This window comes from Dipodomys ordii, unplaced genomic scaffold (assembly GCF_000151885.1).
Source record: "Dipodomys ordii isolate 6190 unplaced genomic scaffold, Dord_2.0 Scaffold150, whole genome shotgun sequence".
Classification (NCBI taxonomy): domain Eukaryota; kingdom Metazoa; phylum Chordata; class Mammalia; order Rodentia; family Heteromyidae; genus Dipodomys; species Dipodomys ordii.
The window spans coordinates 4,007,887-4,022,789 of record NW_012267366.1 but is presented as its reverse complement, the minus strand read 5'-3'; the positions used below and the strand labels follow the sequence as shown (position 1 = coordinate 4,022,789).

Below are 14,903 nucleotides of genomic sequence, written 5' to 3'. Positions count from 1 at the left end.
GGCTAACTTTCTACCACTTGAGTCACACTTCCAGTTCTGTTTTATGCTGCTTTGTTTTTTTTTTTTGGAGGGGGGATAGGTTGGAACCTCAAAGACTTTTCTTCCTGGGCTCACTTTGAGCATAGATCCTTCAAATCTAAGCCTCCCAAGTAGCAGGCATTACAGGCCTGAGTCTTGATGTTTGCCTTTCTGCCTAGAGTGAGATGAAATCTGAGTGTGGTTTTGGAGAAGTCCTTTATGGTTAAGAATATTGAACATATCTTCATGAATCTATTAGCTATTTGTACTTCTGCAATCTGTCCAATTCATTTAGCTATTCATCAGTTGGATCATTCTTTTTCCATTTACTTTTTTAAAGCCTTTTCTATATTCTGGTATGAAACCTTTATTCATTGAGTACTTGTCCAAGATGTTTCCAATTCTGTTCATTAGCTCTTGATGCTGGTAATTTTGATTTGTAGAAACTTTAGTTTGATGCAGTCCTATTCATCCATTCTGACTCCTATTTGCTGAGCCATTGGAGTCTTGTTCAGGAAATAATTATCTATGACTGTATCTTCCAGGGTTTCCCCTACAATTTCTTGTAGTAATTTTAAAGTTTTAGAGCTTGTATTCAGATCTTCTATCCTTTTGGAGTTGATGTTTTTTGTACAGGGTAAGAGATAGAGGTCTAGTTTCAGTCTTGTTCATGTACATAACCAGTTTTCCCAACACTATTTGTGGAAGAGGCTGTCTTTTCTCCAGTGTAAGCTTTTGGTTCCTTTATTTAAGCCTAGCTGACTTCAGTTGTGTGGTTTTTATTTCTGGGTCTTGTATCCTGTTCCATTGGTCTTCATGTTTATTTTTGTGCCAGCACCATGCTGCTTTTGCTACTTTGAATCTGTAGTATAGTTTGAAGTCTGGTATTGTGATTCCTCTAGCTTTGCCCTTTCTGTTCAGAATTGTTTTTGTTCTTCATGATGTTTTAGGCTTCCATGCAAACTTGGGGTTCATTTTTCTGTTTCTTTTTCTTTTTTTGTCAGTTGTGGGGCTTGAACTCTGGGCCTGAGTGCTGTCCCTCAGCTCTCCAGCTCAAGGCTACCAGTTCCGGTTTTCTGGTGGTTTATTGGAGATAAGAGTTTCACTAACTTTCTTGCCTGGGCTGGCTTTGAACCGCAATCTTCAGATCTCAGCCTCCTGAGTAGCTAGGATTACAGGCGTGAGCCACCAGTGCCCAGCTAATTTTTCTGTTTCTTAGTAGTACATTTAACTTTTGTCATTTATAGATACCACAGAAAATTTATACCAGATTACAGTTGCTGTAAATATTATGAAATATCTCTTATGTTAATCTCTTCTTTGGGCTTCCTGTATCCAGATCAAATGATGAGCTGAGTGTTTTCATACCCAATGTTTAACAGAAAGCTCTGGAGCATTCTGGTGTCTTGAAGAGATTATCTTGGCCTTGCAAAATGAACTATTGAAGTTTTAATTCCATTTGCCACAATGTATCACTATATATTGGCTTTTCAATATTTGCAGTCATTAAATAAAAAACCAAATTGACGCTGATTGATATTCAACATGATGTGTGTCCAATCTTATTGAAAAACCACTCTACAGTTTATTGTGCTTTTTGAAATTAAGCCTTCAGTGAAAAATGTCATAAAAAGCCTAAAATTGTATATAGCTATTATATTGTTATGTATTATTATTTGTAATGATAGCAAAGACGCACTTGCAATACTATACCGTACATTTATTCATTTTATTTATGCTTAAAGATTCATTGAGCTATACTTCACATATAAATCATAAAACTTTACCAGCTGCAAAAATGAGCTCAGCAAGAACATTTCCTATTAGTTGTTTCACACAGATATGCAAGGTTTCCAGGATAACAGCTGGTATCTTGAGAAATTGAATTTTCTAGTGCCAGGTAAGGTTGATGAGGTATTAGCTCCTGAATGGAATATATCATATAAGATTTGACAAGCCTGAATTAATACCTAATTTTCTCCAAAGGGGTGGGAAATGATTGGAGAGCAATCAGGGAGCATTCCCAAGGAGACCACAGATAACGTGGAAGCACATAAATATAAAAATGCATCCTATTAGCAGGTCACAAATGGACTGGAATGTACTTGTTGTAAAATAAAAGCTTTAGGAAATGTCTGAATACAGCAGGGAACCAGAACCAATGCTGGAGTTTTTCTGTTAGGTAACCAGAGATTTGTCTGTAGGGCTCAGATGTTCAAAAATGTCAATATTTTTTAGTGAAGTATGCCCCCTATGCTGAGAAATAGCTGCTCCTCAATTCTCCTTCACTTATTGTTTGGTTGTAGACCAAATCAATGGTTCAAATTCAGTGCAAATATTCACCATATAACTAAGTAGTATTGTTGTTGTTGTTGCTGCTGATGCTGCTGTTGTTTTCTCTCTGAGTAATGAAGTTGAGTTTTTTGGAGGTTTCTTTGGGTTCCTTGTCTTCTTGAGGTCTTAGTGGTCCTCAGCTTCTCAAGAGACATTTGATGGTGTCAAGAGCTATCTTTAATTGCCAAGAGGGTGCTCTTGTCATCTGCTATTTGGATGCCAGGAATGAAGCTAAACATCTCTCAATGCACCAGACAGCTTCCACAGCAAAGAACCATCTGGTACTGGATGTGAGTAATGCCATGGATGACAACCCAGAAGGGTACACACCACTGCCTGGTAGTGTCAGGCTTGCAGAGATAAATGAGCGTCTTAAAGGAGGAACTGCAGTGGACAGGTAGGAGAAGCAACGAAAAAAAGGCATACCATTTCATCTCTTCTGACCTATTTTCTAAGCAAAGTTCTGCTCTAAACTTCACATTGTTTCATAGAAATCACTCATTTCATTCCTGCTTCTGTCTCTCATAGGGATATAAAAGAGGCAGCCAACATCATAGGAAAATATCACGTTTCTTCCTGCCATCACCCACAAATCATCCACATTTTGAGCTCCTTTATTCAAACAATCCTATATTACAATATCTATACACTATCAATTAATATTGATCCTTCATAAAACAATCATGATATAATTGTACAAACTAATATCTTACTCTTCCTAATTAATGTTATTTTGGGATTCTACTCACGAAAGGAAGAGTGGCTAGGTGATAAAAAAAATATTCCAAAAGTAGTCCAATCTTGGTGTAAAGTCAGATTTGTACATAATCTGACTTGCCCATGGAAAGAGAGAGCTAAGGAGCAATGAGAAAATGAATGGTAGGAAAATAAGGAGGCACATTTTCACAGAGTTATAGGAGGTGGTAATGGCAAACAGGCTAGACTTAACAGCATATTGAGAAGTAGGACAAACTTGTAATGAGTAGCTATCCTTAATCACCTCTGGTGGCATTTTTTCCCACCACAGAATCAATGGCCAATTTATCTACCCATCTCATGGTCTACTGGTTGCTAACTATTCCTGCTCTGAAATTTGTTAATGAAAGCCCCAGACATTTCTTAGCAAAGTAATTAGAGGTTCTGGGAAAAAGAAATTCCTCAAAGCACAAAGGAATGATATTCTTGTAGGTTGGAAGAACAGATGGTAGGGCTCAGATGGGCATTTAGAATATCCCTTCAATCACTGCCTGGACTCTACCTTGCCTCTGTTCACTTAATCAATATGACTTATTCTCAAACCATACAATTTACGATCCTTAAAACCTCAAGTGGCCTAATTCAATGCCATTATGTAAATAGATGTGTATATTAATGACTCCCAAACATATAAGAACTAACAAATGACTACCTGATTTGGCTGTGACCAATACAGTGAGCAAATAGCAACTCTGTTTCATTGAGTTTAAACCATGATCCTGAAGGGTTAGACACAATTGGTAGATGAAGAAGTAGAAATGGCCACCCTTTCAAGAAGAAATCATCGGTGAAGTTCAAGGGCTCTTGCCCATTCTTTAAGGAAGATGCTTATTGTATATACCCCATCCCTACTAGGCCTACCTGATTTCTGCTGCAATTGAGATGGATAGTTCCTTACAAATATGGAGGGATGCATGTGAGAAAGCACATAGACATAGGCAAAAAGCAAAGACAGCCAGGTGCCGGTGGCTTGTGTCTGTAATCCTAGCTACTCAGTAGGCTGAGATCTGAGGCTGAGTTCAATTCCCTGGCAGGAAAGTCTGTGAGACACTTATCTCCAATTAACCACCAAAAAGCCAGAAGTGATGCAGTGGCTCAAGTGGTAGAGCACTAGCCTTGAGCATAAAAGCTCAAAGACAATGTCTAGGACCTGAGTTCAAGCCCAAGGACTGGCACATGCATACGCACATGCAAACATACACACACACAAACAGACACATACACACAAAACACAACAGACACACACCACACAGCATACACAAAAAGCAAGACCTATATCTCAAAAACAACCACAGCAAAAAGGACCAAAGGCATGGCTCAAGTGGTAGTGTATCTGCCTAGTAAGCACATATCCTTGAGGTCAAACCTCAGTACAACAATTAAAAAAAAACCAACTACCCAAAACATTAAAATACATTATAATGAATGTCAAGGTGAAATCATTTCAAGAGGAGGGGATCATTGATGATATGTACTCTCTTTTTTTCCCAAGAGATGTCAGCCTGAATCAATCTGATGGATATAAAACCCTGCAGTTTTAAAAGTAGATGTATTGAATTCCTCTATAAGTCCTTGAAAGTGAATGAAAGGAGGAAAAATGAGTCAACCAAGGAAATGTAATTAATATGTAGATAGTGACTATGTTATCTGACTTCTCATGGGTGCTGATACTGGGCATTGTATACTCTGTGATACTGCAAAGTGAAAAGTAAAAATTCACTGCAAAAATCAAGAATTTTGGATTACACAACAGTTCATACATCTATCATATGGTGCTTATTTCACAGACCATTTTAATTAGGCAGCTTTTAAACACATAATATGGTTTGTTAAGTTCTTCAGAGGACAGGACTAAAACCTTGTTTCTCCTGTTTCTTGAAGTAAAACAGTACCCTAGTCTTATCTCTCTGGATGTCTGAGTCATAAGAAGAACAAGAGATGAAGTTGTTGTGATTCTACGGTAGCAAATTCTTTGAGAATATCTATATAAAATTATTTTGCGCTACTCACTAAGAGATTTGGTAGTACTTGGTTTTGAATTCAAGGTCTTGTGTTGGCTAGGCTAGTGCCTACCTTTTGCTGGTTGGTTATTAGTTATTGATGATTGATCTACTTATTTATTTATTTATGCTCCAACTAAGGGCTTTGTACTCTTGCTTTACTTTTTTGCTCCTAGCTGGTACTCTACACTTGAGCCACACTTCTGGTCCAGCATTTTTGCTGATTGACTAGAGATAGAGTCTCATGGACTTTTCTACCCAGTCTGGCTTCAAACCACACTCCTCAAATCTCAGCTTCCTGAATTGTGAGAATTATAAGCATGAGACACATATGCCCGACTTGCTGATTAGTTTTAAAATAGGGTCTCAGGATCTTTTCTGCCTGGGCTGAACTCTTTCTGTAGTCCTTCAAGTTTCAGCCTCCTAATATGATTATAAAAATGAACCATCAATTTGCCAGCTTAAAGCAGAATTTTCAAACCAATGATCTTCATTTTGAGTCTCTAAGTATGGTAAAATATTGAGGGTAAAATGATAGAATGTACCCACATAAAAGGTATGTACATTAATCAAAGTTTTCCAGAGAAACTAAAGCCATTAAAATGGATGCATGTTTGGATATATAATGGATGGATAAAATTGGATGGGTGGATTGGTGGGTGAGTACATAAAAGATATATTGATAGGTTGATTGATTTGTCATAGCGATTGATTTGTTACGATTGTGGAGGCTAATAAATCCCAAGATCTTCCGTCAGCAAGCTAGAAACTCGAGAGAAGAAATGGTGTAGTCCAAAGATCAATGGGCTGAGGCCCAGGAAGTACTGATGTTTCAATCTGAGTCTGAACGCAGGCAAACAATGACGTCCCAGTTTGAAGATAGTCACATTCCGTCTTAATCTGCCTTTGTGTTCTATTTAGACCTTCATGCAATTGGACCAGTCCATCCATAGGAGAAAAGGCAATCTGCTTTACTTAACTCTACTGATTAGAAGACCAACCTCATCAAGAGTTGTCCTCCCAAACACACTCAGAGCAACATTTGGCCAAATGTGGAGGCACTGGCATTGCCCAGTCAGGTAGATGCATAAAATTAAATATCATAGCATGAAAATGGTGTGAAAGGAGACATGTGTTTTCTGGCTAGCAAACCACCCAGAGCAGCTGCATATAGTCACACAAACATTTCCAAGCCCCCTAGCAATTCCTGTTTTAACTGCCAGAGATACAGACTCTATTTGTAAGGATCTCCTAGTTCAATAAAAGAGATGGATATGATTTGGAAAATTGTACACAGCAACGTAATAGAGGTGTATACAAGATGCTGAAAGGGCACAGACAAGGTCTCTGGAGGGAGCCAAAGTTGGATTCTTGGAAAAGCTACATGTGATCTGTGTCTTAACAGCACATTCTAATAGGAGAAGATTAAATGTGAATGTCAAATGACCCAGGCATTAAAGAGAATACACATTCAAGAAATTATAAGTAGTTATGTGGAATACATAAATAATGCATTTAGGCACCAATGAAATACCAGTTCTAAGCACCAAAATCAGACACTTAGTAAATGTTAACCCTTTCCTAACTTCTCCTTTCCCCTTCTTGGTGCTATACATTTTGGAGGGAGACCGTGAAGTTCAATGAATGTCAGACAATATTTGGAGAGAAATATTTCCATGTAATTCACTATTCTTAAAGAAATCATTTCTGCCTTCTAGAAGCTGTACCTTAACAGATGTTTCTCAGTGCATTTATTCATCATATCAAGCATTGCCTTGCAATGTGGAATGCTTTTCAAAAGCCCCTTTTTTTGGTGAACAGATTGTGTTGCTGCTGAGGGAATTCACAGGAATGAGGCAATCACTGTAATTCAAACAATTTCTCCTCATTTAAGAGCACCAACTGTTTATATTAGTACTGACATGATCCATTTATGAAGCGTCTTAGCATGGTTGCATCTGAAATTTTTGGCTGTCAAATGGTCATCAGAATTCGGTTGGTTCTAATTGCCAGCAAGAGCCTTTTGATCTCTTTATCAAAACCTTTTCTGAATAGTCACCCTATTTGGGCTCAATTGGAGGATTAGTGTGAAATACCACAATATTAGAAAAGTGCAGCCTAACATTTTCATCCACTACACAGCTCTATCAGATTGCATACCACACCCAGCCTGCACTAGGAATCTATACATGAGATACCCCCCACTCCCAAACAGTTCTCAGTCTAGTAGAAGAGATGATATACAAATGATTACAACAGACAACACTTATATAAACAATATATACAGGAATGGTGATGCACAGAGAAACAAGTCTTCATTGTAGAGACTCATCAGATAGAGAGGGAGAATAGAATCTTTAGATAATGGGAAAAGCATTGCCTAGAAATGGTGGCAAGTAGGAAACAATAGAGTAACTCAAGAAAACAAAATTGCTTTGCATGAGTGTACCATGTTGAGGAAAGGCAGGAAAGAAGCCAAGGACCAAGTTGTGCCTTAGATGTGGTGTGTGCATGTTTGTGTGTGTGTGTGTGTGTGTGTGTGTGTGTGTATGCATATCCCTTTTAAACTGTAAACTAGATTAGTACCTTAATTCTGACTCTTATACATCAGGCTCTTACATGGATGCTATGTCTTGGTCATAAACATTGCCTTTTCTAGGACAAATTCTATAAAAGAAATGCATTCTTTGCAGCTCAGTAATGCAACAAAGCTTATCATGACAACTTTTTGATAATTCATCGGATGCACAATTTAACTTACGCTTTCCCCACTTATACCCTTTCATCAGAAACTGAAAGCAGGCTGAAAGTTTAATTCAGCTTATGTTTTTCTGTATTATTTGATTTGAGTAGGTAAGATAACTATCACTTGATAATGCACACTGTGATTGGCTTTTCCTCCAGTCCTGGCCAATTATGTCTGTGTATTCGTTCTTGCTTTGATAGGAGCTCTGCAGTACACTGCCTCTGGCACTGATATTTGGGGAACTGGACTGAGACAAACCTTTGGGACTCCTGATAATTCTGGTATTCACCTGAATTTAATCTCGTCAAAGGCAGATATCTGAGTTTCCTCTGTTAACTACGTGGCTCAAGGTACAGACAGTGGGGAGGGGGGTAAGCGATGTTGGAAAAAGCATCTGAATACCTAGTTCACGGTTTTCCAGAAAAGAAGACAAGAGTAGTCAGTACTAAGTCTTGACTTCAGAATTCTTCCTCTGCAAACTGTGATCTTGGGAAGTACCCAATGGGAAATAAATAGCACTAGTTCCGCCTGACACTACTCTTAGAGAGTCTAACTTCAAGGCACTTTATCTGCTATTAAGAGAGAAAAAAATTAAGGTAGAACAAGACTATTGATACTTTGTTGATTGATATTAGCTAGTTCTAATAATTTCTAAAGCAAAAGGAATTCATTGGCAATTTGGTTCATTTTCAACTGCCCATTATCAGAGTTCACACTCAATGAAGATGAGTTGCTGTTTGATTGTTGTATTGGTGATAGCCAAATCAGGTAGGCATTAGCTCGTTCTTATATGTTGGGTAATCATTGTTATATAAGTACATATACATTGTGGGGCTAGATATGACTGCCTGGAGGCTGGTAGTATGAGGAAGAGGGGGAGGAGATTAAGAGCTGAGTTCTCCGCAATTATGAAAAGGCTATTAGTACAATCAGCAAAGGATCATTTAGCTTGATGTCCTCTTCTCATCCCATAGACAACCTTCCTCCCGTCCCCACTGCTTTCTCCCTCTCTCTCTCTCTTATTCTCTTTTTCTGTCCCAATGAAACGCGTGCTGTCACCTTCTAACTAGTCCCTCTGCTACCACTTTTATTCATTCCTTATTGTCTACCAATCCATCATACTAACCAAATGATTTTTCTACAACACAAGTCAGATCATGGTACTCAATTGGCAGTCATTGGCATATAAATAAATTCTTTGACATTTGTTTTTTAATATTATTCCTAAGGAAGGAAAAGGAGAAGAGTTGAAAATGTATTAGCTTTTGTTACGTTTGAGGGCATTCTTTTAGTCTTTTCTGTGTTAAATATAACATTCATTCACTATTTTTTTCATAAATTTTTTCTTCTCTGTATATAACACTGCTCTGATTATGAAATGATAAATAGAAAATAGTCACTATTTTAGGGGTCTCATAGTGAGAAGATGTGTTTGAAAGTTCCACAAAACATGAGTGAATTCTTGTCATCTTACAGTCTGATGGATTGGGGGAAAAAGCATATGGCTTTTATTTTAAACTCATTTTCAAAATAAGAGCATCTCTTATTGAATGGGTACTACATGAAAGACTTCATGTGCATCAATCCATTTAATCCTGATCATAAACCTAGAAGAGGATTTGATTAACCCAATGCACAGATGAAGAAACTAAGGACTAAGTAACTAAACCAAGGTTACATAGCAAGTAAGTGGCACAGCCGCCTTTTGAACTCAGGGTGGCTCCAGAGACCAACCGTTTAAGTGCAATAGTATATCACCTATCTTTGTGCCTTTCAAAGCTCTGTCTCTTTTTATTCGTTTATCCTATCCATGTATCTCCCCTATCTATCCATCCATCTCTTCATACATCTATTCATCTATACAACCATTCATTATCTTATTCTAATTGTAGAAATGAAAAGCTCACAAAGAAATACTGTTTGAAAGTGAGGAGTGGAAAAAGAGTGGAGGAAAGAGACTATGGTGGAGGGGGTGAACACACAGAAATAGAACAACGAATTCAAAAATAAAATAAAGATGGATGTAATTTTGAAAGTCTAGGATGAAGTGGAGAATAAGAAGGGGACATTACCAGCTGAGATTAGCAAGAACCAATATATGTGTGAAATGGAGACACTGTCTTGAATAGCTGATGCAAATGATATTTAAGATAATGAAGAAGCTAACCCTTTACTTCATACTTTTCTGTTTGATTTGTACAACCATCTAGTTCAGAAAATGGAAGTGTTATATAAATAATGGAGTTCTTTGCTAACATGAGATATTATTGTAGAGGTAGAAGCTGGGATATTTCCTTTGCTCAGATAGCTCTAAGGCCAAAGACCACGTTGTTTTAAATCAGAGATTGACCAAGAAATTGAGTTGCTGGCAATGCAGATTTTGGGGTGACTGGGGATTTAATTATATTTTGCTGTTTCTGCATTTTTGGCAACAGTGTAGCTGTTCAGCACGGTTTGTTAATCTGTACACATGTGCATTGCAGCTGGGGTTTAAATAAAGCCCATTTATTCCAATTTCTTGCCAAAATAGAGCTGTTGTATCTTTCTGAGTGCAGTAAAAATATAAACAGACTCCTCTTGGAAGATTTGGTTTGTAATATCATCAAATAACAGCACCCTGGTACCTTTCTCACTGTTACGAAACTGTTCATCTCATGGTTGAGAGTCACATAGGACAAATCCTCACTACCTTTTTTTCTTGTCGGTCATGGGGCTTGAACTCTGGGCTTCAGTGTTGTCCCTCTGCTATTTATCTCCAGGCTAGTACTCTACCACTTAAGCCAAGGCACCACTTCCTGTTTTCTGGTGGTTACTTGGAGATAAGTTTCACAGCCAGGTGATAATGTTGTCAGACACCTTGTATTCATATACTGTTTTGTAGAATGAAAACTTCTCTGTACAACTACTTAAAAGATAATAACAATAAAAAAGTTTTTCTTAAGAGTTTCATAGCCTTTCTTGCTCAGGCTGGCTTTGAACCACGATCCTCAGATCTCAGGGTTACAGGTGTGAGCTACCAGTGCCAGGCCTCACTATCTTTGAAAACAGAGGCTTACTCTGTATGTAGCCCAGACTGACTTCAAACTTGCAGTCTTCCTGCCTCAGCCTCCTGAATGTTAGACTACAGGCATGTGCCATCATGCTTGGTTTATCCTCCTTTCTTTTTTTTCTTCCTTTACCCTTGAGTCCAAGGATCTTCCTGTTATCCCTTTCATAGCCCTAGAAGGAAGGGATTGATAAAATGGGTTTTGATTATTCTGGGTTATTACATCTCATTTTCTCACAGCTTTCAAAGTTCTGGGCTTTGGATTTGCTACATGATCTCTACCAGTGCAACAGACTCTTGATTATCACACTTTTGAGAGCCAAACCTTACCCAAATGTTCCTCCTAGACAATCGTAAGATTGCCCAACATATGGATTAACAATGATCAAACATTCAGCTGGCAAGTTTTGAAAAGCCATCTGGAAAACGCCTCAGATTTCTGAGCCAGGGCATCATAGTATGGCTTCAGATCACTTTTAGTGTCCAGTGTGGTCTCACTAGTCTACACAGAGTTGGGGAAGAGAATATGAATTGATTTGTCTATATTCTGTGGCAACATTTGCAACAACATTTGCAGTCACAAAACAACGAGATGTACAAGTCGTTAAGTTGAAAACGAACTTTACAACTTTGGTGGGGAGGGTGGAGGATTGGGTAGGGGGGGTGGGGGGGAGGATGGGAAGGGATGGGAAGGGGAAACAAAGGAGGAGGCAACAATGCTTGATAAGACATGTACTCATTATCTTGCCCATGTAATTGTAACCCCTCTGTACAGTATTTTCACAATTTTAAAAAAAGCATTTTAATGAAGTTCTTACCTTTGGAAAGTTCCTTCTTCTTTGTATGTTTATGGACACTGTCATCTGGTGCTGAAGAGTTTTTGAATGAGCTGTATGAGGGGCAGACTAACAACTTCTCTTTCAAACCTCTTTTTTCTAAATCAAAGAGATACAGCAGGATCATAGGAGAAACAACATCTTAGTCTTTGCAAAGCAAGAAAGACGCAGTATGTTTTTGTTACCTGGCAACTCTAGTCACTTGGTTCCAGGAAAAAAAAAGTACCAGAAAAATATAAGTAGATGAAATCTCCACTCTCTGGGTATATGGGTAGACAATGCTAAGCATTCTTTGAGATTCATTATAGCCACATGACCCAATGCGACCAGTGCAATATAAACAGAAGTGGGAAAGGCCCGGCCACATCCAGGCCTGGGTCGTGAAAGCCTCCACTGTGTTACACATCTCCATTTGCTTTCTCCTTTGGCATGCTGGAATACAGGGCACTTCTGAAGGACACTTAGGGCTATGGATGTTGAAGACAGTGCGACAAGATGAAAGTTGTCTGGGCCCCTAATTGCCACTTGGAGAAAATGTGAATGAGTAGCTGTCCTGCACTCAAGTGTTAACTGAGCTAGAAGGAACCAGTACTGTGTTAATCTGCAGAACTAGAGTGAGGATACCTGTTCAAGTAGCTAATGCTAGCTTGTCTGGTAGATGGTATGAAAGATGATGTGGGGAGTACAAACTGATGCTTGAAAGGATTGTGCTAGGAGATGGGCAGAGCTGAAAAGAATTACAAGGCTAGGAAGTTAGTGCCATGCCAATGATTTCCGCACTAACCTGTATATCCCAGGACTGCCATCGGATATCACAAATTCAACTCCCTGAGCCTCGTCCATGAGAGGCTTCACTCTCTACATGATGATGATGATGCAGGTGGATCAGGAAGGCTATTTCAAGAAGTGGAGAGAACACGATCTTGTATCATGTGAAGGGCGTATTTATCATATGAATAATTAAATGAACAAGAGGCAGAAGAAAAGAAAGTAAAAAGGAGATTCTAAGTGAGGAGACAAGAAAAAAAAGGAAGCAAACAGACAGGAAAAGCCTGGCCCCGAGGCCTGTTAGAAGGTGGGGACATTTTGTCACAGGTGGCCGTGGCTGATGACGGTAGACAAGGCATATGGAGTACAGGCCTGAGCTTGCCAACCCTAATTTCCCCAGGGAAGCCCTGTGCTTTGAGGAGCCTGCCTTTTATCAGGCATTTTAGGTCCATCCTGCTGTCACTGTCCTCTTACAAGCTGCTCCTCTGCTAGAGGCATTTTCACAACTAATAGCATTGGCTTTTGGGGGAATTCTAGGGACTATGGGGGAAAAAAAAGAGAAGTGTTTTAAATCAGTTGCCACATTTTAGCTTTTTCTCCTTTGTTGTATAAAATCCAGTTTGAGCCCAAACCCTGAGCTTTCTCTGGCCCTGCAGTCCCTTTATTTGTTTTTTTTCCCCTGATATCTAGATACTAAACTCCCTTTTGTTTGTCGAAAGAAATAGTTGCAATCATAAGGCTGAAGAAAAATCCACTAAGAGCCTATATGTTGTTTATGGCCAATGAGGGTCAGGCAGAAAGCAGAGAAGAGTTAAGCTAAACCATGTGAGTGAATCTCAAGCAGCATAAAAGGAAAAGAGACAAATGGCAGGCATGAGGATGGACAGCATGAATGGAGCATGGTAGGCACACTGACAAGTCCAGCCGGCTGCTTGCAGGTGGTACACAGTGTGTGTCCTATCAGGCTATCCTAAAGGCTTTGTGTGTTCTCTGTGAGGGATGTAATAAGCCCCTCTCAAAATAAATGGAATGCAATGACATCTAAGTAGCCAACAAAAGCGAACGCTTGATGATTAATCATGTATCTTCAAAAATTTGAAGCATGCCTCTAGATCAACAGACAGCTGAGATATCTGAGATCTGTGCACCCACGTTTATTGCACATGATTCACAATAGGCCAACTGTGGAATCAGCTTAGATGCCCATGAAGAAAACTTGCTATCCATAGACAATGAGTATCATTCAGCCATAAGGAAGAATGGAATTACATCATTTGCAGGCAAATGGGTGGAACTGGAGATTGTCATATTAAGCAAAATAAGCCAGCCTAAGAAAACCAAATATCACTATGTTCTCTCTCATATGCAGAATCCAGCCTTAAAAATGGAAGACAGGCATGTAGACCAAGTTTTAGTTGGGGAAGGCAAGCCAGTAGGAGTGGGGAGGCGAAAGGAGAGGGCATGAGTATGATACACACATGTATGCAAATAAAATAATGACACCTGTTAAATTATTCCAGAAAGAGGGAAGTGGATGAAGAGAGTGATAGAGGGATGAGTTTGACGGGGGACACACTGTTTGCCTGTATGGAAATAAAACAGTAAAAGCCCTATGGACCCTAACATATGCTAACAAACAAAGACCAAAAAAAAAAAAAAGAAGACTTTGAGGGATGTCACTGTATTAGAACTAGAACTTCAACTAGATTTCATCTTTGCTTCTCAAAACATTATAATGGAAGTATAATATTATAATACTACAACACGCTATTACAATAAGAGATACAGTGTATAAAGCATTCAGAGTGTGGGACATATTGTGCATGGGACATTACATGTGTTGCCAAATACAATTCAAACAACAGTCTTGTGAGACTAAGACCTTTTCCCTACTAGGTAAAAGTTATGGAAATGGAGGTTCAATAGCTATGTGCATACGATCATGTAAAATAACATTTTATGAATTGAACTCCAAGAAAAGGAAACAAGAAAGTTTTTGAGTTGCTGTTTTTGTTTTTTCCTTTTGTCTTGTTTGTTTGTTTGTTTGTATTTCAGAGGGTAACAAAAGAAAGAAAAGGTGGAAGAGAGGGTGAACAAATACAGAAGTGGTACTTACTAGACACTATGTGGAAAATTGTACATCTTGTGGGTGTGGATGGGAGGGAAAAACTGGGAGAGAGTAAAGGACAAGGGGACATGATTCAAAAAGAAATGTACTCATTACCTGACTTATGTAACTGGAATCCCTCTGTATATCACTTCTACAATAACAATAAAAAAGAAAGAAACATATCAAATACCTAAAAATCTAGTAATCAATAGAACTATCATTTGAACTGAAGCATTAAGATAATTGCTTCAATATAAATATTAAATTTCTTTTATTCAACCAATTGTTA

General features: G+C 38.6%; 1 protein-coding gene across 1 annotated transcript in view; it reads left to right on the top strand.

Moving 5' to 3' along the window:
• The window catches only part of Asb9 (ankyrin repeat and SOCS box containing 9), a 48,896-nt gene extending 42,777 nt beyond the window's left edge, over nt 1-6,119 (top strand). Inside the window, exon 7 of the mRNA XM_013032125.1 lies at nt 6,030-6,119. Coding sequence (XP_012887579.1) covers nt 6,030-6,061 — 32 coding nt within the window. The 3' untranslated portion in view covers nt 6,062-6,119. The remainder of the gene's footprint in view (nt 1-6,029) is intronic.
• The last annotated feature ends 8,784 nt before the right edge of the window (nt 6,120-14,903 follow it).